Source organism: Artemia franciscana, chromosome 21 (assembly GCF_032884065.1).
Source record: "Artemia franciscana chromosome 21, ASM3288406v1, whole genome shotgun sequence".
NCBI lineage: Eukaryota > Metazoa > Arthropoda > Branchiopoda > Anostraca > Artemiidae > Artemia > Artemia franciscana.
Window position 1 is genome coordinate 22,381,284 of NC_088883.1, and position 27,230 is coordinate 22,408,513.

At 35.7% G+C, this 27,230-nt stretch overlaps 1 protein-coding gene across 1 annotated transcript in view; it reads right to left on the reverse strand.

Moving 5' to 3' along the window:
• Positions 1-27,230, reverse strand: part of LOC136040707 (centrosomal protein of 290 kDa-like) — a 229,687-nt gene that overhangs the window by 166,983 nt on the left and 35,474 nt on the right. The window contains exon 5 of the mRNA XM_065725009.1: positions 13,073-13,159. Within this exon, the coding sequence (XP_065581081.1) occupies positions 13,073-13,159 (87 nt within the window). The remainder of the gene's footprint in view (positions 1-13,072; positions 13,160-27,230) is intronic.

Sequence of the window (27,230 nt, forward strand, 5' to 3'; positions counted from 1 at the left end):
CACTGTCTTTAAAAAACTTTCCCTATTGTTTCTACTTTGTGTTTGTTTAAAATTCCCTATGTAACCTCAATATAACACAATTCAGAATATCCTCAATGTATAAGATAGTTCAAATTTGTAAATTCATTCGCTGCTATATAAAAAAAAAAAAAAAAAAAAAAAAAAAAAGTTTTCCAAAAATATAGCTTGGCATGCATTTTACATTCTAAGTCAGACCATTTATTAATCAAAATTTGTAGGAATGACTTATTTTGCAATTTTTTATTTAGCCAAATTATTGGTTTACAGGACTATAATACAATTTAGTGGACTTCTTTTTGCTTTTAGCTTGTTTCCTTTCAAGCCAGTGTCAGTGGCCACAGTTCACAGTAATGTACGATGGGGAGTCACATTTTTCCAAACCTCTGGAAGCGGGGACATACTTGTAGTTTTTTTTAGTGCTTTCAATAAAATTATCAGAAAGGTGTTTTTCTCAATCTAGGAGGAGGAGCAAAAAATCTTGAGGGGGTAGACCACCCACCTCCCTCATTTGACGCTACTGGTCAGCGATATTTTGAATGAAACTAGTAGCAGAAAAATACGTCTTAATCAGATCCCAGAGGACAATAGCACAGAAAATAAATAATCAGCTCAAGAAATCGCTTAAACCCGAAAGGAATCCTGAAAAGAAGATGGAAAATAGATCAGTCGAAAACTCAGTTGACACTCTAGAAAAAATAACACCTACCAATACCTATTGAAACTATAAAGCTGTTTATAATATCTAAACATCAAGAAAGATTTTCGCATTTAGACAAAGAATTGCCCATTTGACAATCTCAAAGTTCTTAGTACTGATTGATAGGGCCGTATCCTGGATTTTGTGAGGCCTTGAGCGAAATATGTGTTGTAAAATAGGGTTTTGACTAGCTGAAAATATTTCCATATTTTTACGCAAATATTTTAAGCTTTGTTTGTTTTCACGAATAAAACGACATTTACGCTTCACTTAAGGCGACGTATTTTTTTAATTTAGTAGTTTTACTTTATTTCTCATATAAAAAAATGAAAAAATCAAAATGCTGGCGAAACTGAGGGGGATGCACATTTTTACGGCCAAAGTCTGAATTTTACGCACAAATCTCCGAGGCCTTTAAGGGATAGTACGTATATGCTGGGCGACATGGTCTCACCGATGTTTGAAAGTTCCCCCCTTAATTGGATATCCAAGCGGCACCTATTTGTCATAAGAATTCGACTTGATTTTCCCCTAAATAAGATGTTTACTTAGGTTTTACCCAAGTCCCTTTTGAGCGTTTTATAATCCCTTAGCTATTGCTAAGAGACAAAATTAGGCGTAATGAACAAGAGACATAATGTTATATCCTAGCCTGTCCCATTCAGTTCTATTTTAATCACAGAGTAATGTTTTACGTCAATGAGGAATTTATGGAAAGATATCTATTAGCTTCCTGGTGACAAACATCTGATGAAAACCCATGAGAATGACTTATGTATAAGCAATTCGAGCACGGTTTAAATTTTTGTGTAAAATTGAGAGGCTGTGTGAAGTTAAACAGGAAATATTTTTACCTCACACCATATATGTTTTATTATAATTATAATATAACACATAAATATACAAAAATATATAAATATAATACATAAATATAATCTAGTGTTTATGCTGTGGTTTCATCCTGTGTGAGAAACATTAAACAGGGTCAGATTTACCGACTTATAAACGCTGGACCCATCAGTAAACCCCCCAAAACCACAGAAAATTCTGTGTGTTTCAGTACCCGGTATGTTACCTTCTTGGTAAAATTTTGAACATTGATGTTGCTATAATCATGAATGTATGGATTGCAGAGAACAACGCACAATCAAACAGTTTGTGGTAGAACTGTAAGCAAAGAACGAATCGGCTCAATAGTACCCAAAACTCTAAAAAATGGAATTTCAATATGAGTAGATACATCAGAAGAATCAGCTCATTATGTTGATTTCAAATATACAAGATTCATCAAGTTTAATGTTACTCATCAAAATTGTGAGCCAGAGAAAATTTACCTGATTTTTGAAAGGAGGGAGACCCCTGAAATTAATGGAGGTGTTCTCATACCATTAGATTCAGTGCACTTTTTCACCAAAACCTTATGATCAAAATTTTAAATAATTATGTTTTGTGTGGAAAATGACCCCACTCAGCCCGTGGGGAAAAGTCTGAAAGTTATGAAATTCACCTATTGTTTAGTATTGGGTGTGTTATTGTGAAGTATATGCTTAGGGTGGGTATCTGTAGGGTGAATATTTCTGGGAAGGGAAATTTTTTGGGGCTGAACATTCCAGAGGAAATGTTACACTTGGGGTATTTGACAAAATAACAATATGAAATCCTTTTTTTCTTACATTCTCTTTGCCAAATTTTTCATTTGGAGATGTTCCTGGGGAATTCTCCAAGGGCTTTTGTCAAAAATTTTATGGTCATTTACATTGAAATGTTTTACTTTAAGTTCTTTCTTTACGTTCAGTTCAGTTTTGGCATTCAAATCAGTTTGGGCATTCATTCAGGAAACACCTCTTGTGTTCTGGGAGAATTATCTGTGGAAAAACCATATTTCGGTTATATTGACTGTGTGTTTGAACTATTTTCATTTATTTTGTTTGGATTATATTATTTGGATAGAGTTCGTTACGGATTACTGACAGTGGACAATTAAGCAGGCTCCATGATCCACAGGGCTACCATTCCAATAAGGGTGATTGCCACTGGATTCTGTGGACATGCCCACGTTCTAGGCTCAACAGTACTGAACGTTATACAACGAATGGGAGTCAGCATTGTGTCATCTACACAAGTATTAGTGCTGAATTGGTTCTGACTCTTAAAGACCATGTCAAATACACAAACACCGAGTATTTTGGCTCTGGTGCTTGTGAAATTTGGGAACACAGATATAGCTAACAGTTTATAAAGCAAAATCAAAACTTGAAAAACCTGGTATGTTCGTTAGTATATACCTAAATAAAATGAAAAAACTGGTACTAGAAGGTGTTAGAGATCAATGTGGTGCTAAGAACCTTAGTATTTATCATGGCTGCATTTTAACAAGACCAAAGTGACTTAAATCCAGTACAAATCACATCACTTACGGACACCCTCTAAATTTTCCAGTTGGTTTTATTTGTTAGCTGTGTGTTTTTTTCTCTGTTTCTTTTCCTTTTTCGTTCTGTATTCAGTTTTGTTTCTTTCGTCTTTCATTTGTTTCATTTATTTTTGTGTTTTTATTCCCCTCTTTGCTATGTTGACAGTCAGTTTTATTTTCCTTTGTGATCTTGAATGATGTTCAATCTTTAGCAAGATTTACGGTCCTTTTCATATTGAGAACTATTTGGATGCCCAAATTCGTCGTAATGATTTGCCAGTTGCAAATTTTAAGCCTCTCCGTTTGAATTCACATATTAGACGATTTGAAATAGGAAGGGGGGTTTTGCTTTGACTTTGTTCTAGGGATTGCCATTAAATTACTTGACATTTTGATTTGTTCCAGTTGATTAAAGAATTTTCTTTTAAATTTGCTGTTGTAGGTACTTGTGAAACGTTTGTAAATTCTGACTAATATCCCTCGGCTTATTTTTTTTCCAGGTCATGATTCTGAAGTAAGGAACCGAACATCTATGAACCTTGGTGTATTGGGATTTTTAATGAAGAAAACTTAAAAATTATACAATTTGAGATGAAGATAGAAAGTTTTTCTGTTGAAACTGAAGTTAAAAGAAGATTTTGACCAGTATGGTGTATAAGCCACTCAGTACTGCCACACCTGGCAGTGCCACAATAAGTATAAGCCACACCTGGATGAGTTTATTGTTGGTTTGGATAGGTTGCTTCGGTGTATTTCTTCTACAGGTTTGGACTTTATAGGTATAGGTGATTTTAACTATAGCCTTTTAAATCTTATAGCTGATAATTTTGACTTTTTTAATTATAATTAATTAGTTTAATTGATTATAATTAAAAATTATAATTAAATAATTAATTAATTATAATTTAATTAACTTCAAATGATTTACCCTTTAGCTTGTGTTCCAACCTGTATATCAAGTCACTCGGCTACTCTGATTGATAATGTTTTCGTTGGTTCTGCTTATTTGAATCATAGTTGGGCAGATATGGTTGTGCACCCCAATTCAGACCATTTCCCAGTTGTAACTCAGTTAGCTTGTCTTAAAAAAAATTAAACTAGGGCAAAGAAAATAATGGTCAGTGCGCTTAAGAAAGAAAACCTGGATATATTTGCAGAGGAACTGAGCTATCTCAGCTGAGAAACTGTGCTGGAAATAATTGATGATTTTCCCCTTAATTTATGTCTATTTTACAATAAATTTATGTAAATTTTACAGCTTATTTATGATAAAACGTGCCCCTTACAAGCTGTCAGACATAAGAAGAATAAACCACGGAAGCCATGGATAACTGACCAAATAATAAGTGAGAGAAATAAAAGAAATCTGCTGTAAAAATAAGCTTTAAATACTCAGGATCCGACTGATTTCGAGGAGTTCAGAAAGGCAAGAAACAGAGTAAACTTTCCGTGATGCCATCCTGAAAAGAGGTATTTTAGCGAAAAGTTAAGTGAGCACAAAGGTGATACTAAAACAACGTGGCAAGCTATTAATGAAATCATGGGAATAAAAAATTGCAGTCATTCTCTTTGTATTGATATTAATGGCATGTCTGTAAATGACAATTTTATTGTTGCGAATCATTTTGGTCATTTTTATTCAAAAATAGGATAATCAGTTCATTAGGGTGCTAAATATGATTCAAAAATTTTTCTTTCAGATGAATTTGCGGATGATCGAGGGGAAAGATTAGAGTTTCGGTTTGAAAAATGTGCAAGTTTAGAGGTTATAAAAATTACTTAGAAAATTAATGAAATTCTGCTAGAAGTGCTGCTTTAAATCCAAGGACACTTAAAGCCACAGTGAAGTATCGACTTCCTTTCTTGCTTCACATTATTACCGTATACCTGAAAACAGGCACCTTCCCAGATGCCTTGAAACAAGCTAAATTAATACTTCTGTTCAAAGGAGGTTTGAAGTCAGATATGATTAACCGGAGGCCAATCTCAATATTGGCTTTGTTCTCCAAAATACTTGAGAAAGTGGTCCGTCAATGCCTTTATGCTCATCTTACGAAGCATGACCTATTAAGTGAAAATCAGTTTGGTTTTTGGAGAGACCACTCTACTAGTCATGCTGCTATTCACCTCGTTAATTCGTAAATATTTGTCTAGAAAGGGGCGAAATTACCCTAACAGTATTATTTGATTGGAAAAAAGTTTTTAATACAGTTTGATCAGTATTAATTCGAAGTCCTTGGTGTTAAGACTTTTAATTTAAGCCTATCATCAGTTGGCAAAGGGGTATACTGTCGTTGCAGTAAATACAGTGAAAATAACAAATTCATAATTGAATCGTCAATAATAATGCTGACGAACAAAATCAACCTTTCTCTGATATTAAATTATTCTTGAAGCGTTAACACAAGCTAAAATAATATGATTATTTCTTTGTAGTTATAAGGATAAACTATTATGAAACTGTAAAGATTGAATTGCATTAACTCTGTCACTCGAACGAATACCGATTTTCCTGTATATGGCTTAGTGCCAAGTGAACAAAGGATTTACTGTGAAATTAAACAGTTTGTGGTAACGAACTGTAGTAAGGAGCGACCCGGCTCAATAGTAACCAAAAGTCTAAAAAATGGAATTTTGGTACCAATAGCTACATCAAAAGAATCGCATTTTAATGCTGATTTTAAATATATAAGTTTCATCAAGTTTAGTCTTACCCATCAAAAGTTACGAGCCTGAGAAAATTTGCGTTATTTTAGAAAATAGGGGGAAACGCCCCCTGAAAGTCATAGAATCTTAACGAAAATCACACCATCAGATTCGGAGTATCAGAGAACCTTACTGTAGAAGTTTCAAGCTTCTATCTACAAAAATGTGGAATTTTATATTTTTTGCCAGAAGGCAGATCACGGATGCGTGTTTTTGTTTTTTTGTTGTTTTTTTTTCCAGAGGTGATCGTATCAACCCAGTTGTCCTAGAATGTTGTGAGAGGGCTCATTCTAACGGAAATGAAAAGTTCTAGTGCCCTTTTTAAGTGACCAAAAAAATTGGAGGGCACCTAGGCCCCCTCCCACGCTAATTATTTTCCCAAAGTCAACGGATCAAAATTCTGAGATAGCCAACTTATTCAGCGTAGTCGAAAAATCTTATAACTATGTCTTTGGGGACGACCTACTCCCCCACAGTCCTCGTGGGAGGGGTTACAAGTTCAAAACTTTGCCCAGTGCTTACATAATGTAATGGTTATTGGGAAGTGTACAGGCATTTTCAGGAGGATTTTTTGGTTGGGGGAGGGGTTGAGAAGAGGGGGATATGCTGGGGGAACTTTCCATCGAGGAATTTGTCATGGGGGAGGAAATTTTCCATGAAGGTAGCGCAGGATTTACTACCATTACTTAAAAAAAAAAACAATGAAAAAGTTTTTTTTCATCTGGAAGTAAGCAGTAGCATTAAAACTTAAAACAAACAGAAATTATTACGCATATGAGGGGCTCACCTCCTCCTAATACCTCACTCTTTACGCTAAAGTATTTTTAGTAATGTCAACTATTTATTCTACGGCTTTTGTGATTCAGGGGTCATTCTTAGTGAATTGGGACAAAATTTAAGCTATAGTGTAAAGAGCGAGGTACTGACGAGGGGGCGAACCCCCTCATATATGTAATAAAAACGCTAATAAAAAAGCTAATTTATAAGTTACGTATATCTTTTACTTATAAAAAGATTCGTAAAAAATTAAAAGTTCTAGTTGCCTTTTTAATTAACCGAATATCGGAGGGCAACTAGGCTTCCCCCCCGCTCTTTTTTTCTCAAAATCATTCGATCAAAACTATGAGAAAGCCATTTAGCCAAAAAAATAAATATAAAAATTTCGTTTTAATTATTCCTATGCGGAGAGCCAAAATCAAAACATGCATTGATTCAAAAACGTTGAGAAATTAAATAAAAAAAACTAGTTTTTTAAATGAAAGTAAGGAGCGACATTAAAACTTAAAACGAACAGAAATTACTCCGTATATGAAAGGGGCTTTTCCTTCTCAACGCCCCGCTCTTTACGCTAAAGTTTTTTTTACTGTTTTAAAATGTAGAGTTAAGAGAAAGAGTCAAACTTTAGCGTAAAGAGCGGGGCGTTGAGAAGGAAAAGAGCGGGGCGTTGAGAATTTTCTGCACTAAGAGTAGCTCCGATGAAGCTGCTGCATTACCCGGTTCACAGTCTGCTTTATTTACGTGAATATCTGCTACAGAACGGGAGTTAGACAAAAGTAGAAAATCTATTGTTTCAGAGATATCTCGACCTGTTTCTGCAAAGTGTGACGCGAGAGCGCAATCTAGCCTCACAGACTCTGCTGATCATAATTAGATCATAATTAATCAGTTGTTCATTCTTTGTGACTGGAGTTCAATCGCATCTTAGACCGCGCTGAACGAGAGCTTAAAGTGTGTAGAATTCAATCCCTTAATCTGGAGAATCGAATAGAAAAATTCGAGGTCCAGCTTGACGATATAAATCAAGAAAACATATTGGACAGTTTTGTTTTCAACGTTCTGAAACAAAAGCCAGGAGTTGACCTTAAAACGACTTTGCTCAACGTCTTATCGACACAGACGGGTGTTACTGGTATGTCATCTGGTGAATTATCAAGTGTTATCCGGGTATAAATTAGTGGGACTCGTACTGCTAGTGACAAAGTTGCCCCAGTACTACTGCAATTTAATAGCAAATAAGTTGCTCTAAAAGTTTTCTTACAGAAGTCTAGACTAGCTGGTTCTGGCATCTTTGTGTCGAAATCCCTTACAAAGGGACGTGGTGATTTATTAAATGCTGCAAGGGATCGGTTCGGTGTCAAATATGTATGTACTGACCGCGGTAACATACTTGGGAAGTCACCAGGTGAACCGTCTGCCCGGAAAATATGATCCCTTTGTGAATGCATTTGAAATATTATTTTTGTTGTTTTTGCCGTTTATTCTTTGTTTCTCCTGTATTGCTTTTTTCTTTTTTTCTTTTATTTGCTTTTTTCTTACTAATTTTTCACTATTTTTGTTATTTTCATTATTATTCTCAAAAATTGTCGATTTTAAGTCCTGTATTTTCTTTCTTACTTTTTTTCTTTTCATTTAGAGATATTTGTTTGGTTCGTCTATTTTTCGCTATTTTTGTTATTTTCAATATTAATCTTAAAAATTGTTGATTCCCAGTCTTGCATATTTTTTTTTTGGTCTTTACTTATTATATGTTCTTGTCAATTTTTATGCATTGGTGCTATTTATTTTTGGTTCGTGTCTTCTTTCTTAAATTTTTGCTGGAAAATTTGTTGGCATCACCTAGCCCTAATACTGAATCAACGATTATCTCCAAGCCATCATGGTGGATTGAGACAAAGGTGAGTACTTGCTTGAACTGGCTTGCAATAACATATTAAGTGTATCTAACCATTCCGGTAGTTTTTCTGTCCTGGGTCGTCTGGAGCTTCCGGAAAATGAAGCGTTAGATTTAGAAGAGGTATTGAATATGGGAAGTGGGATTATGCGGTACAGCGATTATTTAGGGGCTGTTGGCAAAAATGAGACTAAATATAGAATTAGATTGTTTGAAGACCGAGTTGGGGTCGGTGAGCTCTCAGTTACACAGTTTAATATTCAAGGCCTTTGTTCGTCCATTGATGAATGTAAATTCCCTTTTTGTGAGTCGCATTCTTCCCCTAAAGTAATAGAATTGTGTGAAACATTTTAATTGATATTGATGATTCATTGGTTGATATTGAACGGTTAAATAGGTCAAAAATGTCAAAATGAGGTTTTGCATATTACATTGCTAATGGTTGTACATATTCAGTTCGTAAAGATCCTTCTGTTAATTTTGAAGGAGCATTTGAGTCGCTTTGAATTGCATTACTAATTAATCAGAAAACCATTCTATTTGCAGAGGTTTATCCCCCCCTAATGAACCCTTTAGTTCTTTCCTTGATATTCTTACGGTGTATTCGAAAATGTTCATAGTCTGAATTTGGATATTATATTTATGGGTGATTTCAATATTAATTTATTGGATAAAAACTCATAAATATCGATTGATTTTTTATCTGCTATCATTTCTTTTGGTCTGTTGCATTCTATTTTGATCCCAACACGTATCACTAAGTCGTCTGATACTTTAATTGATAACATATATTCCTCTCTTTCTTTTCAAAATACTGCCGTAATTGTGTCGGATATATCAGACCATTTTCCGGATATGTTCTAAGTTCGATGCGTTGATTACCCGTCCTTCTAAATTATTTATTCAAAGGCAGCATTTCCTCACAAAGGAAGAGCAGCTCTCGAACCTTAGGTCAAAACTATCGGAAGTATCGTGGGAATTTGTGGATGATTTTAATATGCCTATAAACGATGTGTTTGAAAATTTTTATGGGGTGATAAAGGACACTTTCGTTGAGGTATTTCTACGTGACCAGAAGAAAATGATTCAAAGAGGTCAGCCCCATTGTGTCCTTGGATGACTCATGGATTAGTAAAGAGTGATAAGCGAAAAGCTTATGTTTGGAAAGTTTACAAGAATCATCTGAACAATATCGTCAAGAGTATCGAAGAGTATCGAAATATATTTATGTCAGCAACACATAGGATTAAAAGAGATTATTATCGTAGGAAATTTTCAGAGTGCGGGAAAGATATAAAAAAAAACATGGATGATTATAAATTCCGATGTTAAGCCTGGTCATTCGCCTCCATCGTTACCAACGAAGCTCAAGCTAGACAGAAAGGATATTGATAAAAAATAAGAAATAAAGCGGGAATTTACATCGTATTTTGCTTCAATTGGTAGTTTGACCGCTAATTCTGTATCTGAATCAAGTTATAGTTGTGCTTTTACTAGATATTTGGGTCCTTCTTGCTAAAAATCTTTTTGTGCCTGAACAAGTAAGTGAAACAGAAAATTCTTGGATTAGTTTCTAATTTAAAGAGATCATCTTCTTCAGAACCTGATTTAGTACCCACACGAGTAGTAACGTCTATTATTCCAGCGACAGTGACTCCGCTAGCAAAATTAATTAATAGGTCGTTTGAACGTCAAGTTTTCCCTAAGTCACTGAAGTCTGCGCATATAATCTTCATCCACAAAGGTGGTAGCAAGAGTGATCCTTAAAATTTCTGGCCTATTTCCCTCCTTTTTACATTTCCAAAGATTTTTGAAAAAATATTCCATTCTCGTTTGGCAGATCTCTTTGTAGCGAAGAAATTTTTTCATGAGCACCAGTTTGGATTTGTCCGAGGAATTCTATAGATGTGTGTTGTGGTCAAGCAACTGCTTCAAAACAAAGCTACACGATTTATTGGGAGATACTTGGAAAAGGTCAATGACACTGAGGCATGTTATAATAAACTTAAAGTGCTTAATGTCATACAGCTTTGTGACTACCAATTAGGAATATTTTCGTATCAGTGTTGAGAATTGTATCAGTCCTGAGGTGTTTCAGGATTTTTACAAAGAAAATAAATCACTTCATAGTTATATACCCGCAACACTAATAATCTAGTCACTGAATACAGAAGTGGAACTAGAGCAGGTTTTTCTGTCAGATATCTAGGTCCTAAGGTTTGGAATTCGCTTCCAGAGAGCATTCGGGTAGAGGAGCACCTTGGTTTATTTAAGAGAAAAATTAAATTTTCTTTTGGGCTTTGGTTCATATATGATTTTTGTTTTGTTGTTTTCTTTTCTTTTTTTTCATTATTAGAGATTGGTCATAATTTGGTTATTTATTTATTATTATTTATTTCCTTTTTTGTCCTTTTGGTTGTTAAGAGTTTTGTTTATTATATATGTGATCACCCAGTATCAAGTGCTTTTATGTCTTTCTTTGGGAAGCCACTTGATATTAATGTTATGTGTTATATCATATTGTAATAAAATGGATTGAATTGAATTAATCTTTACTATTGTAGTTACAAGTGCCGAAGAGCAAAATAAAATACACCTAAAGGCAAAAAACTGTACAAAATTCATACTCTGTATGGTAATTTAATATAAATTTTTTGTTTAAGTGGTGTTTTGCATTTGAAAGGTAAGGGGGTCTAGTGAATTTTCTACTTCGTGTATTTAATAAAAGACAAATTATTTTATGGTAGTTGCAAAGTTGCACTGGGAGTGGTATCCGTTTTCTCTCTTATACTGATTAATTTACTTCTTCCTTCCCTTTTTCCCTTTCCTTTTTCTAACCAAAAATACAACAGAATTTGAAAGTTTTTATATATCTCTTTTATTAGAAAGACTTGAACCTCTCTTTAAAATTTCATCACTCTTTTGTAACTGCATACCCTAGCTTTCTTTTCATTGTCACTCTCTGTTTCATTTCCTTTATTGCTGAAGAACTAATCATCATTCCGAGGACTTTCACACTTTAATTTTTAATTATTTACATTAGGAAGAATTGATATCATTTCACTGGCATGAGCATGCTGGACAAGTGGCTTAACAAAACAAGGCTTTCTTGTCCTTAAAATTCTTGGCGGTATTCCCGAATTTGCTGGAACCAAATTTCTTAGCATATCTCGAACTAATCACAAACAGTTATTCGTATCCACGAAATAGGCCGTAAAACGATAATAAGTCAAAATGAAAATATGGATCAATCTTCTGATGAAAGAAAACTATGTTATAATTTGTCAAAAAGCAGGAATTTAATATCAAGAAATATATCTGCATCATGACGGTATTTTGATCTTATTAATTAGATCTAAAAATGAATGCACCATTTATCTACGGAAGGGTGATACTCATCTAAATTTAAAGGGATTTGAATGTTCTAAAAGAGAAAGTCAGTAGATTTTGCAGAAATATCTAAGACAAAGACGCTTAGGGCCACATTAAAGGTCCCCTCGACTATAAAGTTGAGTCCCAGCTTAGAACAAGAGCTAAGAGCTCATATGGCACTTGTGACGAGGCAAGAAGAGCTAAGAGCCAAGAGATCATACGATATGAGCTCTAACAAAATTCTGTGAATCAAGATTGATTTAAAAAGGAAAATAAGAGGCTTAATGCCAGTCAGGATTTTAAATAAGAGCTCTGAGTCACGATGTCCTTCTAAATATCAAAATTCATTAAGATCCGATCACCCATTCGTATTGTCAATCATGTATCTAGGACTTACGCTTATTTTTCCCACCAAGTTTCATCCCGATCCCTCCACTCTAAGTGTTTTCCAAGATTTTAGGTTTCCCCATCCCTAATCCCCCCAATGTCACCAGATCCCGTCGGGATTTATAATAACAGCTCTGAGTCACGATATCCTTCAAAAAATCAAATTTCATTAAGATCTAATCAACCGTTCGTAAGTTAAAAATACTTAAATTTTTTTCCGAATTAACGGGCCCCCCACTCCCCCCCAGATTGTCAAATTGGAAAACGACTATTTCTAATTTGATGTGGTTCGATCCCTGATATGCCTGCCAAATTTCATCGTCCTAGCTTACCTGGAAGTGCCTAAACTAGCAAAACCAGGACCGACAGACCGACAGAATTTACGATTGCTATATGTCACTTGGTTAATACCAAGTGCCATAAAAAGAAAACATGGATGACCACTGACAAGGAGATGCGCCTATTGACAATCCTTTCACTGTTTATAGAGAAAAAAAATACCCCATTCACAATATGAGGGATGGATTCAGCCTTACCGTTTTAAGAAGCCTGTGTTTAAGAAATTCAAAATAAATGAGAACATTCATATATCTTCATTATATATCAGATGACCTTACATCACACTAAAACTGAAATCCATTTTTGATACTTTTGCTAAATCAAAACGCCTACTTTTTTTTCATTTCTAATAGTTAAATAGCTGAGTTAATTCCTAACATACCACCAACCCCTTCCCCCCAAAAAAACAATAATGTTGTGTAGGTTTCCCACAACGACAAGATTCATAACAAATTATAAGAAGTCCTACCTTAATTGATCCGCTTCGGGGTTGGTTTTACTGGCAAACTTTTCATTTGTTGACCCCGCAATGGCTGATGACTCTAAACTGGGACGCCTGTAAAAAGTGACTTTTTTAATTTATATTAATTTATTATTTATATATAAAGTAATATTACTTTATAAATTTAAAGTAATGGCACATTCCCTTGTTTTCCAAAGCTAACATACATACTAAAAATCAAATTTGGAGTATCGTTTCTACAAGGCAGGTTGATTATCCAAGCTAAATCAGTTCTAAACCTTTCGCGATAATTAACTGTAAGTAAGGAGCGACTTGGCCCAATAGTAACCGAAACTCTTAAAAAGGCAAATTTTGATAGCAATTGATACATCAAAGAATTGGTTTTTTATACTGATTCCACTTACATAAATTCACCAAGTTTAATGTTACTTGTGAAAAGATAAAAGCCTGAGAAAATTTGTGTGATTTTTTTTTTAAGGGGGGAAACGTCTCCAAAAAATTGAGCAATATTAATGCTATTGTAATGCTACTGAGAATCTTAGTGTAGAGGTTTTAAGCTCCTATCTAAGAAAATATAGAATTTGTAATTTTTGCCAGAAGAAAAATCACGGATGGGTGTTGATTTCATTTGTTCTTCAGGGATGTTTGTATCTAATTAATAATTCTAGAAGAATCAAGGTTCACTCGAACGGAGACTGAAAGTTCTAGCGCTGTATTTACGTGACCAAAAAGATTGAAGGGCAACTAGCCCTCCTCCCATGCCTAATAGTCCTTCTCTATACCCCAGAGACATCTGATCAAAATTTGCGATAGTCATTTGATTCAAAACAGTCGAAACGTACAATAACTATGCGTCTGGGGATAAAGCTCCCCCACAGCCGCTGGGGAAAAAGCTGTAAATTACGCAAGTGACCTGTTATACATACATCCTTTGTTATTCGGAAATATGCAAAAATTTTGGGGGGAAATTTTTCGCGTGGGAGGGTTCCACAACGAGAATCGTCCACAGGAGTACAGATTCCAGGAGGGGTATTTCCAAGAGAAATTTTACACAGTGAAGGAGGATTCCTTGCTTGATATGAAAAACAGTCAGAAATTAAATAAAAAAGGTAGGTTTTTCAACTAAAAGTAAGGAGTTAAATTAAGACTAAGAAGAACAGAAATTTCCTGTGTATGAATGGGGTTGTCCCTTCCTCAGCCTTCACTCTACGCTATTCAGCGTTTGACTAAACCCTACCCTAAAGTTCGACTTTTTGTCACAATTCTTTAAGAAAGATGGCTCAAACAAAAGCATCGCTGAATTGAATGAAAAACAATTTTAAAAAGATTTAAGAGTTTATCATAATGATCGACGGTTGAGGAAGGGACAGCCCCCCTTCGTGAAACATACGGAATACGGTCTATTTGTTTTAAGTTTTAATGTTGCTCCTTACTTACAGTTGAAAAATCTTATTTTTCTCTTTGTTCATCATGAAGGAACTGGTGTCTAGTATTGTTCACTGCATCCATGAATCTAAAAGCCCGAGTCACAAATCAGCAAATATACTTAGATAACTTCGAAGACCTGCCTTTCCATGACGAAAGTAAAACAGTTCAAAATAGGGATGAAACCTTTTAATTGACAGTGAATCTGTTATTGTTAGTAGATTTTCTGTAAATCTTAAAATCCAGACTATTTTCATTTTTTAAAAGAAGAACATCCAGAAAAGGAAGTTTATTATCCTCTTCTAATTCTACTGTAAATTTTAAACCACCTCCCAAAAATTAAGATGTCCTAAAAAACTTTTTAATTCCTCCACCCCATAATTCCATACCGAAATTATGTCATCCATATATCTCCCCCAAAATTTATGTTTTAAAAAGTATGAATCTAACACTATAGTTTCAATATTTTCTACAAAACAATTTGCTAATAAAGGACTTAAAGGGGCCCCCATGGGTAAACCATTTACTTGTTTGAAAAAAAACCCTCTGAATTGAAAAAAAAATAAGAGAACATGTTGCACAACTTAACTAAATTCATAATTACACCGACTTCCAAAACTGTTTCACCACTAATTAAGTCCAAATTTCTTAGAAGAATTTTCAAGAAGAATTTTTGCGGCTTTTAAATCAATACGCGTATACATTGACACTATGTCGAAACTTGAAATTATAGAATTTGAAGAAATCTCCACTTCTTTTAGTTTTTTTTACAAGTTCTGACGAATTCTTAATGTAAGATATTTGTGTAGACATGAGTGGTTTACATAATGACACTAGCCACTTACTCAGAGCACTTGTTGGTGACTTTGTACTCGCAACAATTGGTCGTATGGGCAGATTTGGCTTATGTATCTTTGGAAGTCCATATAATTTAGGGCACAAAGAACTTCTTGGTAAGAATTTGTCCAGGGAAATGGAAATTTTCAGGGAAACAATCGAAATTTAAAAAAATCTTATTCAAGAATAATTCCATAAACAGAGATACAGGTGAATTTGGATTGAACTCAATTTATGATAATTTACAGAGGTCAAATAAAGTAAATATCACCTCACCTAAGAGCTATGACCTCTGTCCACGTAATATGTCAGATAAATCTAATGAACCGGAACCGAAAAGGTCAAAGAGATTTGCTTCCGCAGTTGCATTGAAAAAAAAATAATAGCAATAAACTATATGTAATTAGTTTATTAGGTATAAATTTTGTTTATTGTGTTGCGAGAGCAAACACTTTGGTTTTGTCGTGGTTTTTTTTTTTTTTTTTGTTCCTAGCACCCCGATTTCAGCTTATTCCTAGAAAGTGGTAAGGGTCTAACCTCTGCGGTTTTTACGGAAAGTGTGGACCTTAGGCCGGATTGATGAATATGACTTAACATTTTGGAAAGCTTCGTAGAACTCTTGCCTGGGGCCAAAAAGGATGGTTTTTGCTTGTCCTTGAGCCAGAGCCTATAGTGTGTGAAGTGAAGAGGAGTTGTATAGCCTATGTCAGAGAGGACTATCTGAAGTTATGCAGCCAAGCTTTCGTTTCATCAAACCATGTTTCTGCTTTCGAGTGGAAAGCTCCGTTCTAGCAGGCAAGCAGGCAGGCACCAGTTTCAAATTGAAGATGGACTAAAATCTATAAGTGTTAAATATATGCGACAGTTACCCTGCCCCACAGCCAATATATCTTCTTTGAGTGATAAATAGAAAAATTTAGAGAAGCAAAAAAGCGGCATTTTCCCACGGGTCCGAAAGTGCTGCCATCTATTGTTTCTACCCATTTCTGTTCGTGATTTCAGCTGAGTTTATCATTCGGTTTTTCGCACTTGGGATTGCGGTAGAGAAATGGTATCAGATGTGCCTCTTAAACTTTAAAAGTTCTCTCATTGCTAAAGAAATTAGAGTTTATCCTTTGCTCCTTTCTAAGTGATGACGTTAGAAAGTTGGCCTACGGCAAAAAAGTCAACTTTTGAACTAAGACAGATAGATTTTTTTTTTTGACGGCAGTCGATAGCTTTTGATGAGCTGATCAAAGTATATGTCATCCATTTTTTTGTACAAAAATTCCTTCATGAGATATACCAGTTTGAAAGTTTAAAGGGGTTGACAACTTCAGTAGTAAGGTACACACTGAAACCAAAAATAGGCCGATACCAATTGTGAGACATATAGGGCAGTTGTAAGCAACAGTCGGCTGTTAGCTCATAATCATCCTCGGCAATGAGGGGTTCGCAACTCTTACTAGTTGGTGTACCTATTTTTTGTTTCCGTTGTATTTGATGGTAAGACCAATTTGGTTCCAGTGGTAAGACATGTAGGGGACTTGTAAGTAATAATCGGCTGTAAGGCTACAATCATCTTTAGCAATGAGGAGTTTGCAACTTTTGCGAGTTGGTGTACCTAGTATGTATTTTAGCATCCTTACAGATTAACAACTTCAGCGTTTAGTCGCAGCGAGGAAACAAAACCAAAGTGTTGCTCTCGCAACACTTTACTCGGCGAAGCCGAGCAAAGGTTGCTGCAACACCTCACGTTGCCCATACAACGTAGATCTAGTTTTTATTCATGTCTTTTAGTTTTACTGCTGATGATGAACACTGTATATGTGTTCGAAATATCCAGCTAAATAATTTTTATATCTATTCACTGTCAATTAAAAGGTTTCATCCCTATTTTGAACTGTTTTACTTTAGCAAATATACTGCAGCAGTATGTGTAGTCAGAGTTGCCAAGAGGGACACAACTGTTTTTTTCGGACACGTTTGAAATTTTCGGACAGCGTAAAGTGGAAAAAACAAAAAGTTTGGAAAACATTTGTTACGCAAGAGACACTTTTTTTGGAAATCAACTCTAACAAAACATCTTGCACACAGGAATAACAGTATTTAGTGAAGGACCTGAAATTCACTGTTTTAAGAGGAAAACAATAGCATAAATTTTAAAATATTCTTTTTCTAGTAGTTAGACTATAAATCAGAGTAGGGTGAACTTTGATCAAAGGCAGCACAATAGCACTGCTTAAGCAAAGAACGATGCTGGCAAAATGTATTATTATTATTTTTTTTAAGACCAGGGCACTTTGTATCAAAAGAACTGTGGTAGAAACTTCAAAAAGGGCTCATTAGATTGGAAACTGAAGGGGATAGTGTCCTTTTTGTTAATTGAAAGTGATTGGAGGGCAACTAGCCCCCCTCCAGTGCCCATCATTTCCCCAAAATCTTCAGACAGTCATTTTATTTAAAATAATCGAAATATCATGTAACAAGACTTTTGGGGTTGAAACTAATCCCAGCGCCTAGGGACAAGAGTTGTAAATTATACTCAGGGTGTATTTAAGGTTTTTATGGCACTTGTTATTAACCAAGTGACATATAGCAATCGCAAATTCCGTCGGTCTGTCGGTCCCGGTTTTACTACTTTAGGCACTTCCGGGTAAGCTAGGACGATGAAATTTGGCAGGCGTATCAGGGACCGGACCAGATCAAATTAGGAACAGTCGTTATCCCGATTTGACCATCTGGGGGGAATGGGGGGCCATTAATTCGGAAAAAATTGAAAAATTGAAGTATTTTTAACTTACGAACAATTGATCAGATCTTAATGAAATTTGATGTTTGGAAGGATATCGTGTCTCAGAGCTGTTATTTTAAATCCCGACCAGATCTGGTGACATTGGGGGGGGGGGTTGTGAAAGGGAAACCTGAAACTTGGAAAACACTTAGAGTGGAGGGATCGGGATGAAACTTGGTGGGAAAAATAAGCACTAGTCCTAAATACATGATTGAAATAACCTGAAAGGATCCGCTCTCTTTGGGGTAGTTTGGGGGGGGTCAATTCTGAAAAAAATGAGGTATTTTAACTTACGAACGGGTGATCAGATCTCAATGAAATTTGATATTTAGAAGGATATCGTGTCTCAGAGCTCTTATTTTAAATTCCGACCGTATCTGATGGCATTGGGGGGAGTTGGGAGGGGAAACCTAAAACTTGGAAAACACTTAGAGTGGAGGGACCGGGATGAAACTTGTGGGAATAATAAGCACAAGTCCTAGATACATGATTGACATAACCGGAACGTCCGCTCTCTTTGGGGTAGTTGGGGTGTGGGGGGTTAATTCTGAAAAATTAGAAAAAATGAGGTATTTTTAACTTACAAACGGGTGATCGGATCTCAATGAAATTTGATATTTAGAAGGATATCGTGTCTCAAAGCTCTTATTTTAAGTCCCGACCGGATCTTAATGAAATTTGATTTTTTGAAGGACATCGTGTCTCAGAGCTGTTATTTTCAATCCCAACCGGATCTGGTGACATTGGAGGGAGTTTGGGATGGGGGAACCTAAAATGATAGCAAACGCTTAGATTGGAGGGATCGGGATGAAACTTGGTGGGAAAAAAAGCAGAAGTCTTAGATACGTGATTTGCATAATTGGAACGGATCCCCTCTATTGGGGGGGGGGGTTAATTCTGAAAAATTAGAAAAAATGATGTATTTTTAACTTACGATGGGGTGATCGGATCTTCATGAAACTTCATATTTAGAAGGAACTCGTAACTCAGGTCTCTTATTTTAAATCTCAACCAGATCCAGCGTAATTGGGGGGGGGAGTAGGGGGGAACCGGAAGAGTAAAAACCTGTCTAAGATATGTGAATGACATGACCGGACCGGATCTGCTCTCTTTGGGGTAGTTGGGGGGGGGGGGGTTAATTGTGAAAAACTAAAAAAAATCAGTTATTTTTAACTTACGAAGGGTTGACCGGATCTCAATGAAATTTGATGTTTAGAAGGATATCGTGTCTCAAAGCTCTTATTTTAAGTCCCGACCGGATCTGGTGACATTGGGGGAAATTTGGGGTGGGAAACCTAAAATGATGGAAAACGCTTAGATTGGAGGGATCGGGATGCCACCAAACTTGGTGGGAAAAATAAGCAGAAGTCTTAGATAAATGATTTACATAATTGGAACGGACCCGCTCTATTGGGGGGAGGGTTTAATTCTGAAAAATTAGAAAAAATGACGTATTTTTAACTTACGAAGGAGTGATCGGATCTTCATGAAACTTCATATTTAGAAGGACCTCGTAACTCAGATCTCTTATTTTAAATCTCAACCAGATCCTGCGTAATTGGGGGGGGGGCAGTTGGGGGAACCGGAAACCTTAAAGCGGTGAGATCAGGATGAAACTGGTACGTGAGATACGTGACAGACATAACCGGACCGGATCTGCTCTCTTTGGGGTATTTGGGGGGGGGTAATTCTGAAAAACTAAAAAATGAGGTATTTTTAACTTAGGAACGGGTGATCAAATCTGAATGAAATTTGATTTTTAGAAGGGTATCGTTTCTTAGAGCTCTTATTTTAAATCCCAACCAGATCTGGTGACATTGGGGGGGGGGGGAGTTGGGATGGGGAAACCTAAAACTTGGAAAACACTTAGAGTGGAGGGATCGGGATGAAACTTGGTGGGAAAAATAAGCACAAGTCCTAGATACATGATTTACATAACCGGAACAGATCCGCTGGGGGGGGGGGTTAATTATGAAAAATTAGAAAAAAGAGGTATTTTTAACTTACGAACGGGTGATCGGATCTCAATGAAATTTGATATTTAGAAGGATATCGTGCCTCAGAGCTCTTATTTTAAATCCCGACCACATCTGGTGACATTGGGAGGGGGGGTTGGGAGGAAGAAACCTAAAACCTGGAAAACACTTAGAGTGGAGGGATCGGGATCAACTTGGTGGGAAAAATAAGCATAAGTCCTAGATACATGATTGACATAACCGGAACGGATCCGCTCTCTTTGGGGTATTTGGGGGGGGTGATTTATTCTGAAAAATTAGAAAAAATGAGGTATTTTTAACTTACGAACGGGTGATCGGATCTCAATAAAATTTGATATTTAGAAGTATATAGTGTCTCAAAGCTCTTATTTTAAGTCCCGACCGGATCTGGTGACATTGGGAGGAGTTTGATGTGGGGAAACCTAAAATGATGGAAAACGCTTAGATTGGAGGGATCGGGATGCCACCAAACTTGGTGGGAAAAATAAGCAGAAGTCTTAGATACGTGATTTGCATAATTGGAACGGATCCGCTCTATTGGGGGGGGGGGGGTTAATTCTGAAAAATTAGAAAAAATGACGTATTTTCAACTTACGAAGGAGTGATCGGATCTTAATGAGATTTCATATTTAGAAGGAAATCATAACTCAGATCTCTTATTTTAAACTCAACTGAATCCAGCGTAATTGGGGGGGGGGGGGGGCAGTTAGGGGGTACCGGAAATCTTTGAAAATACTTAAAGCGGTGAGATCAGGATGAAACTGGATGGGAAGAATAAAAAACTGTCTAAGATACGTGACTGACATAACCGGACCGGATCTGCTCTCTTTGGTGGAGTTGGGGGGGGGGGTAATTTTGAAAATTGAGGTATTTGTAACTTACGAAAGGGTGACCAGATCTTAATGAAATTTGATATTTAGAAGGATCTTGTGCTTTAAAGCTCTAATTTTAAATTCCGACCAGATCCTGTGACATTTGGGGGATTGGAAGGGGAAACCGGAATTCTTGGAAAACGGGAAAATTGGGGTATTTTTATCTTACGAATAGGTGATCGGATCTTAATGAAATTTGATTTTTAGAAGGAATTCATGTCTCAGAGCTCTTAATTCAAATCCCGACCAGATCTTTTGACATTGGGGGGAGTTGGAGGGGGAAATCTTGGAAAACACTTTGAGTGGAGGAATCGGGATGAAGCTTGGTGGATAGAATAAGCAAATGTCCGTGATACGTGCTTGACGGAACTGACTGGATTTGCTCTCTTTGGGGGAGTTGGGGGGTGGGGTTCAGTGATTTGGCGAGTTTGGTGCTTCTGGACGGGCTAGGACAATGAAAATTGGTGGGCGTGTCAGGGAGCTGACAAATTGACTTGATAAAGTCGTTTTCCCAGATTCGACCATCTTGGGGGCTAAAGGGAGAGGAAAAAGTAGAAAAAATTAGGTATTTATAACGTACGAGTGGGTGATCGGACCTTAATGAATTTTGATATTTAGAAGGACATCGTGACTCAGAGCTCTTATTTTAAATCCTGACCGGCATTAAGCCTCTTATTTTCCTTTTAAATCAATCTATTGATTCATAGAATTTTGTTAGAGCTCATACCATATGATCTCTTGGCTGTTAGCTCTTTATGCCTCGTCACAAGTGCCATATGAGCTCTTAGCTCTTGTTTTTGGAAGGGATGGTTGTACAGATTTAAATGAGGCTCATTTGGTTATAGATTGGAAGTTTGAGTTCCCTTTTAAGAGTCAAAAGTGATTGAAAGCAGCTAGCCCCCCTCCCCTATATACCCCTCTTCACAAAACAAATGTGATTAAAATTGTAAGACAGCATTTTTGCTTAGAACAGCCTAAAGATCCAAAAAATGACTCTATGGTTGACGCAACCTCCCCCCCTCCACTGGCCTAAAGATATAATTTTTAGTCATGGCCTCGGGTCGTATAAGGCTTATATGGAATGGGTGGTCCTACAAACTTCAGACGGTGCTCATTTGATTTGAAATTGAAACTTATACTACCCTTTTTAGGAGTGAAAAGTGATTTGAGAGTAGCCAAGCCCTCCTCCCGCGCTCCTCATGACAGATTGACTCTTATTTCAGCTTGTAAACACTTGTCTACACTATGTTACCATTCGATATTCACCTGGATGGATATTAAAAATGGAATCTGGTTGACTTTTACCATTAAAAAAGGTTTTTCATCCTAGTATTTTATCAGTGCCTCCTAAAACTCCAGTCCATTGCACCTTCTTCGAAGTTTTTCTTTGAATCTATTTTGCCTCCTTTCCCAATAAGCCTCAGTCATATAATCTTATCTGTACTCACTTTTCATTATTAGTTAATAATTCTAGGCAGATGCCTCGATTATGATGTGTAGGATTGTGATAGTTTTCTGTGTCGAGGAAGGGGGAAAAAGAAACCCTTTTAAAATAATCTTCCGGTTTATTTAGCATCATCTTGGTGACAGTGGCTTCCATATGAAGAAATGATAAGAATTAAAAATTTATTTCTATATCTAATTCGTTCTATACCCCTATGGTTTAAAACATTAAGTAAATAGAGCCCGATCAAATTAAATTAAAGTAGCCTTTGACTTTTGTATGGGCACGTTTACGAGCCCCGTCACTCCAGTCCAATTATTTCCAATTTTCATCACTTCCAGGATCTCAAATATATTTTCCCAGTTTTTTTCCATTTGGAAAATTTTGCCCCCTCCCCTCCCGATGGATTATTAAGAACTTGTGTACTTCTGCAGAGAAGCTGATAGTTCAATAAAAAGAATGGTTATAGATTTTATGTTTATATTCGGTGATGTTTTTCCTCACATTCCCTCGGAACTTTTTCAGTAAGATAAACTAATACTTTTTGTTGCTAGAAGCAAACAGTTCGTGGCAACGCATTGTAAGTGAAGAGTGATCTGTGCCAAAAATAGTAAAAAAAACAGGTATAGAATTTTGATACCATTAAATTTAAAGTCTAAGTCACCCATTATTAAGTCTAATTAACTAAAATTAAATCCTTTATTGTTTATTTAACATAAAATTGAATTACTTTCGAATCGAAGTTTAAAGTTGCGCACTAAAAGTTATTAGCTTAAGAAATGTATAAGATTTTATAAAAGTAAAAACCTTCTTAAAAAGAGGGGTGATGCTGATCAAAATTGCAATATCAAATTCAGCATGTCCAAGAACTCTATAAAGGAGATTTTGGGTTCCATATGTAATTCCATTTTTTACCGAGAAGATATGTTACTCCATAGCAAAAGGCAAAATTTTCTACCATTTTGTGCGACGAAACAATATTTTTTTGACGAAATAAAGTGAAAACTTTGTCTGAAGAAAAATTTGGAAATTAATAATTGGTTTGAAAGTATTAAAAAGCTGTGCACGGAGCCACTCAGTTTCTGACACGATATTGCCATACTGTGGTGCATTCTTCTATAGAAGAATTAGAAATAGAAGAAGGCCATTTTTTTCCACTGCATTCTTCTTCTTCAGAAGAAGAAAATATCGCCCTTCAAACAAATCAACGGTCATTATATAGAACGCAGACGATATATTACTAATATTTATACATCATTGCATAGTTGCACATTACCATGGGGTGAACATTAGATTTTTGAGTGGGGAGGAGGGTCTGTAGTCTGTAAGAGTCTACTTTAAGACTTAAATGTTTGTATTTTTCATGAAAGACTCTTCATGTCATTACGGAGGATAGAATTAACCCTTTATATTATATCACTTTAAAAAATTGCACTAAAAATGCTAAAAGGAAGAAATATTTTAAGGAAGAGAAACATGCAGAAGTTTTTAGTGTGAAATAAATAATCACTTTTATATGCTTCCGAAAAAAAGTTGGAAGTGGAGGGCGTGCCCCTAAAACAAATATTGGTTTAATGAATACTATTTAGAGTTTCAGCCCCCCCCCTCCAATAAAAAAAAGAAGAGAAAGAAGTATAAAAAGTTAAACTTCAGGGTAAAAACTGGTGGGTAAAGAGGGGCGTCGGTACCCCTAATATTTCAGGGTAAACCTGAATATGATATCCTAAATGGAGATAAACTAAAATAATAAAAAAAATTTCATTCGAAAGTTTTTATTTGAAAATCAGTCATATTGCTAAAACTTTGAGAGAAAAAAAGATAAATTATCTTATATATGAGGGAGCTAAAAGGCCCCCTATGCACTCCACTGTTTACATTGAAAATGAAATTTAACTTTGTTTAGAAAACAGTTAATACGAAAAAATGCTATCTTAGCATAAAGAATAGGGCCTAGGGGACGGCACTCCACCCCGTTTAAAGGTTATTTTACGTAAAAGCTGGTGGGTAAAGAGGGGCGTCGGTACCCCTAATATTTCAGGGTAAACCTAAATATGATATCTTAAACGGAGATAAACTAAAATAATAAAAAAATAATCATTCGAAAGTTTTTATTTGAAAATCAGTCATAATGCTAAAACTTTAAAAAAAAAGATAAATTATCTTGTATATGAGGGAGCTAAAACGCCCCTATGCACTCCACTGTTTACGTTGAAAATAAAATTTAACTTTGTTTAGAAAACAGTTAATACGAAAAAATGCTATCTTAGCATAAAGAATAGGGCCTAGGGGACGGCACTCCACACCGTTTAAAGGTTGTTTTACGTTTCTATACCATTCTTTGCTTTCATTTAAAAAAAAACAATAGATTTTCCACTGAGAATCCACTGAGCTCGAATCAAAAATGCCAAAAGTCAATAAAAGTCAAAAGTCAAAAGCAATAGAAAAATCAGAATCGTCAAATCAGAAATTAGAAACTTCTATTTCAAACTTTGAACATTAATGTGGTAATATTAACAAATGTATGGACTGCAGAGAGCAACGCAGGATCAAACAATTCGTGGTAACGAACTGTAAATAAGGAGCAGTCCTGCTGAATAGTAGCTCTGAAAAACATAATTTTAATATCAATAGATATATCAACAGAATTAGCTGATTAGGCGGATTCTAATTATATAAAATTCATCAAGTTTAGTGTTACCCATCAAAAGTTATGAGCATGAAAAAAATTGCCTTATTTTTGAAATAGGGGAAAACCTCCCCCAAAATTAAAATGATCTCGGTTAAAATAATACTGTTAGAGTCAGCTTACCATGGAACCCTACTGTAAAAGTGTCAAGCTCTTATCTGCAAAAATGTAGAATTTTGATATTCTAGCTAGAAGACAGATCACGGATGCGTTTTTTTTCAAGGGGTGGCTGTATCGACATAATGGTCCTAAAGGATTGTGATAGAATGCATTCCAATGAAATTGAAAAGCTATAATGCCTTTTTAAAGTGACCAAAACTATTGGAGGGCAACTGGGCCCCCTCCCTCGCCCAATTTTCCCCAAAACTATCTGATCAGAATTTTAAGATAGCCATTTTGTTCAGTATAGTTGAAACACCAAATAATGATGTCTTTAGGTTAAAATGACCCCCCCATAGTCCATGGGAGAGGCCTGTAAGTTATGAAATTCACCCATCGTTTTTTCGTACAATGTTTTGTCAATGGAAGCACACATATTTTTTTTTGCAGGGGGGTTGTAGTTCGGGTGAATTTCTATAAGGAGAATCTTCCTTGGGAAAGGAAATTTTTCGGGAGTGAATATTCTAGAAAATGTTACACTGGGAGGATTTGACAGAAATACTATACGAAATTCTTTTTAATTCAGTTACATTCTCTTTGCCAAATTTTTCATGTGAAGATGTTCCGAGGGAATTATCCAGGGGCTTTTTCCATGGTTTTTGTTTTCTGGGAAATAATTTTCAACAGAAGGGGGCATTTCCGAAGTAATCAAGAAACCGATTAGGGTTTAAAGGCTTATTAAATAAAAGAATGCTAAAAAGAATTTTCAAGGCTAAATCGTCCGCAAGCAATTTTGCAGGGAAGAGAGGGTGAACCATATGATACCGGCATTATTTGACAAACGAACAGAAAATATTCAATATATGAAGGGTTACCCCCTCCTCGATACCCTTGCTCTTTACGCTAAAGTTTGACTGTTTGTCCCAATTTTTTAGAGCCTCTACTGAATGACGGGGCCCATTTAATTAAAATAGGAAGCTTTTTTAAAAGTACTAACAGCCTTAGGGTAAAGAGCAAGGTATTGAAGAGGCGGAAACCCTTCATATACGGAATAAATCCTTCAAAATTAAAATACAAATTGTGTTTTAATTTTTTTATGGGCGGTGAGCCAAATTCAAATCTGCATTAGTTAAAAAACTTATAGAAATTAAATAAAAAGAAACAAGTTTTCTTAACTGTACGTAAGGAGTGACATTAAAACTTAATACCAACAGAAATTATTCGGTATATAAAATGGGTTGTCCCGGTCCTCAACACTTCGCTCTTTACGCTAAAGTTTTTATTGTTTTAAAAAGTAGAGTTGTGACAAAAAGTCAAACTTTAGCGCAAAGACCGATGTGTTAAGGTGGGGAGTGCCACTTTCATGTGCAAAATAATTTCTGTTCGTTTTAAATTTAGTGTCTCTCCCTACCTTCAGTTAAAACAAAATTGTTTTTTTGTTTAATCAAAATAGATCCTAGCTGCTTTTAGTCGAATGTCGACACAAGTGGCTAAACTCCCAACTCAGCTAAATTCTATATGAATTTACCAGTTGAATGTTATGGCTGAAAACATATACTTTTTCAATCTGCAAGAACAACGGTTAAATTCATAACATTTCTGTTTAAGTTCGAATGTTATCTTAACTCACCTAAGATTTAGGTATTTCATTTTTAAGGCAAGATTTGCTTTTCAGAAAGTGAAGCCAATACACCAAAAATGGAATTTTACTAGTAATATCAAAAGCATCCCTTTTTATATGCTGATTCCTGGTTTGTAACCATAAATAGCTATTGGCATGAGGTAATTTGGATACTTATAGAATAAAGTTAAATATCTTCAAGATGGGGTAGGATCCTGGTGAAAATTAGATTGTTTTATTCTGAAAACCCTAGAGTGGAGGTTTTAATTCTAAATATCTAGGACAACAACATTTCGTATTTTTACAGAGAAGAATTATCATGGTTTTTCATACTTTCGTTGGCTACTAAATCGGACTAGGACTAGAAGAAGACGAATCAACAATCTGACCCAAAAGAATCTAAACCATCT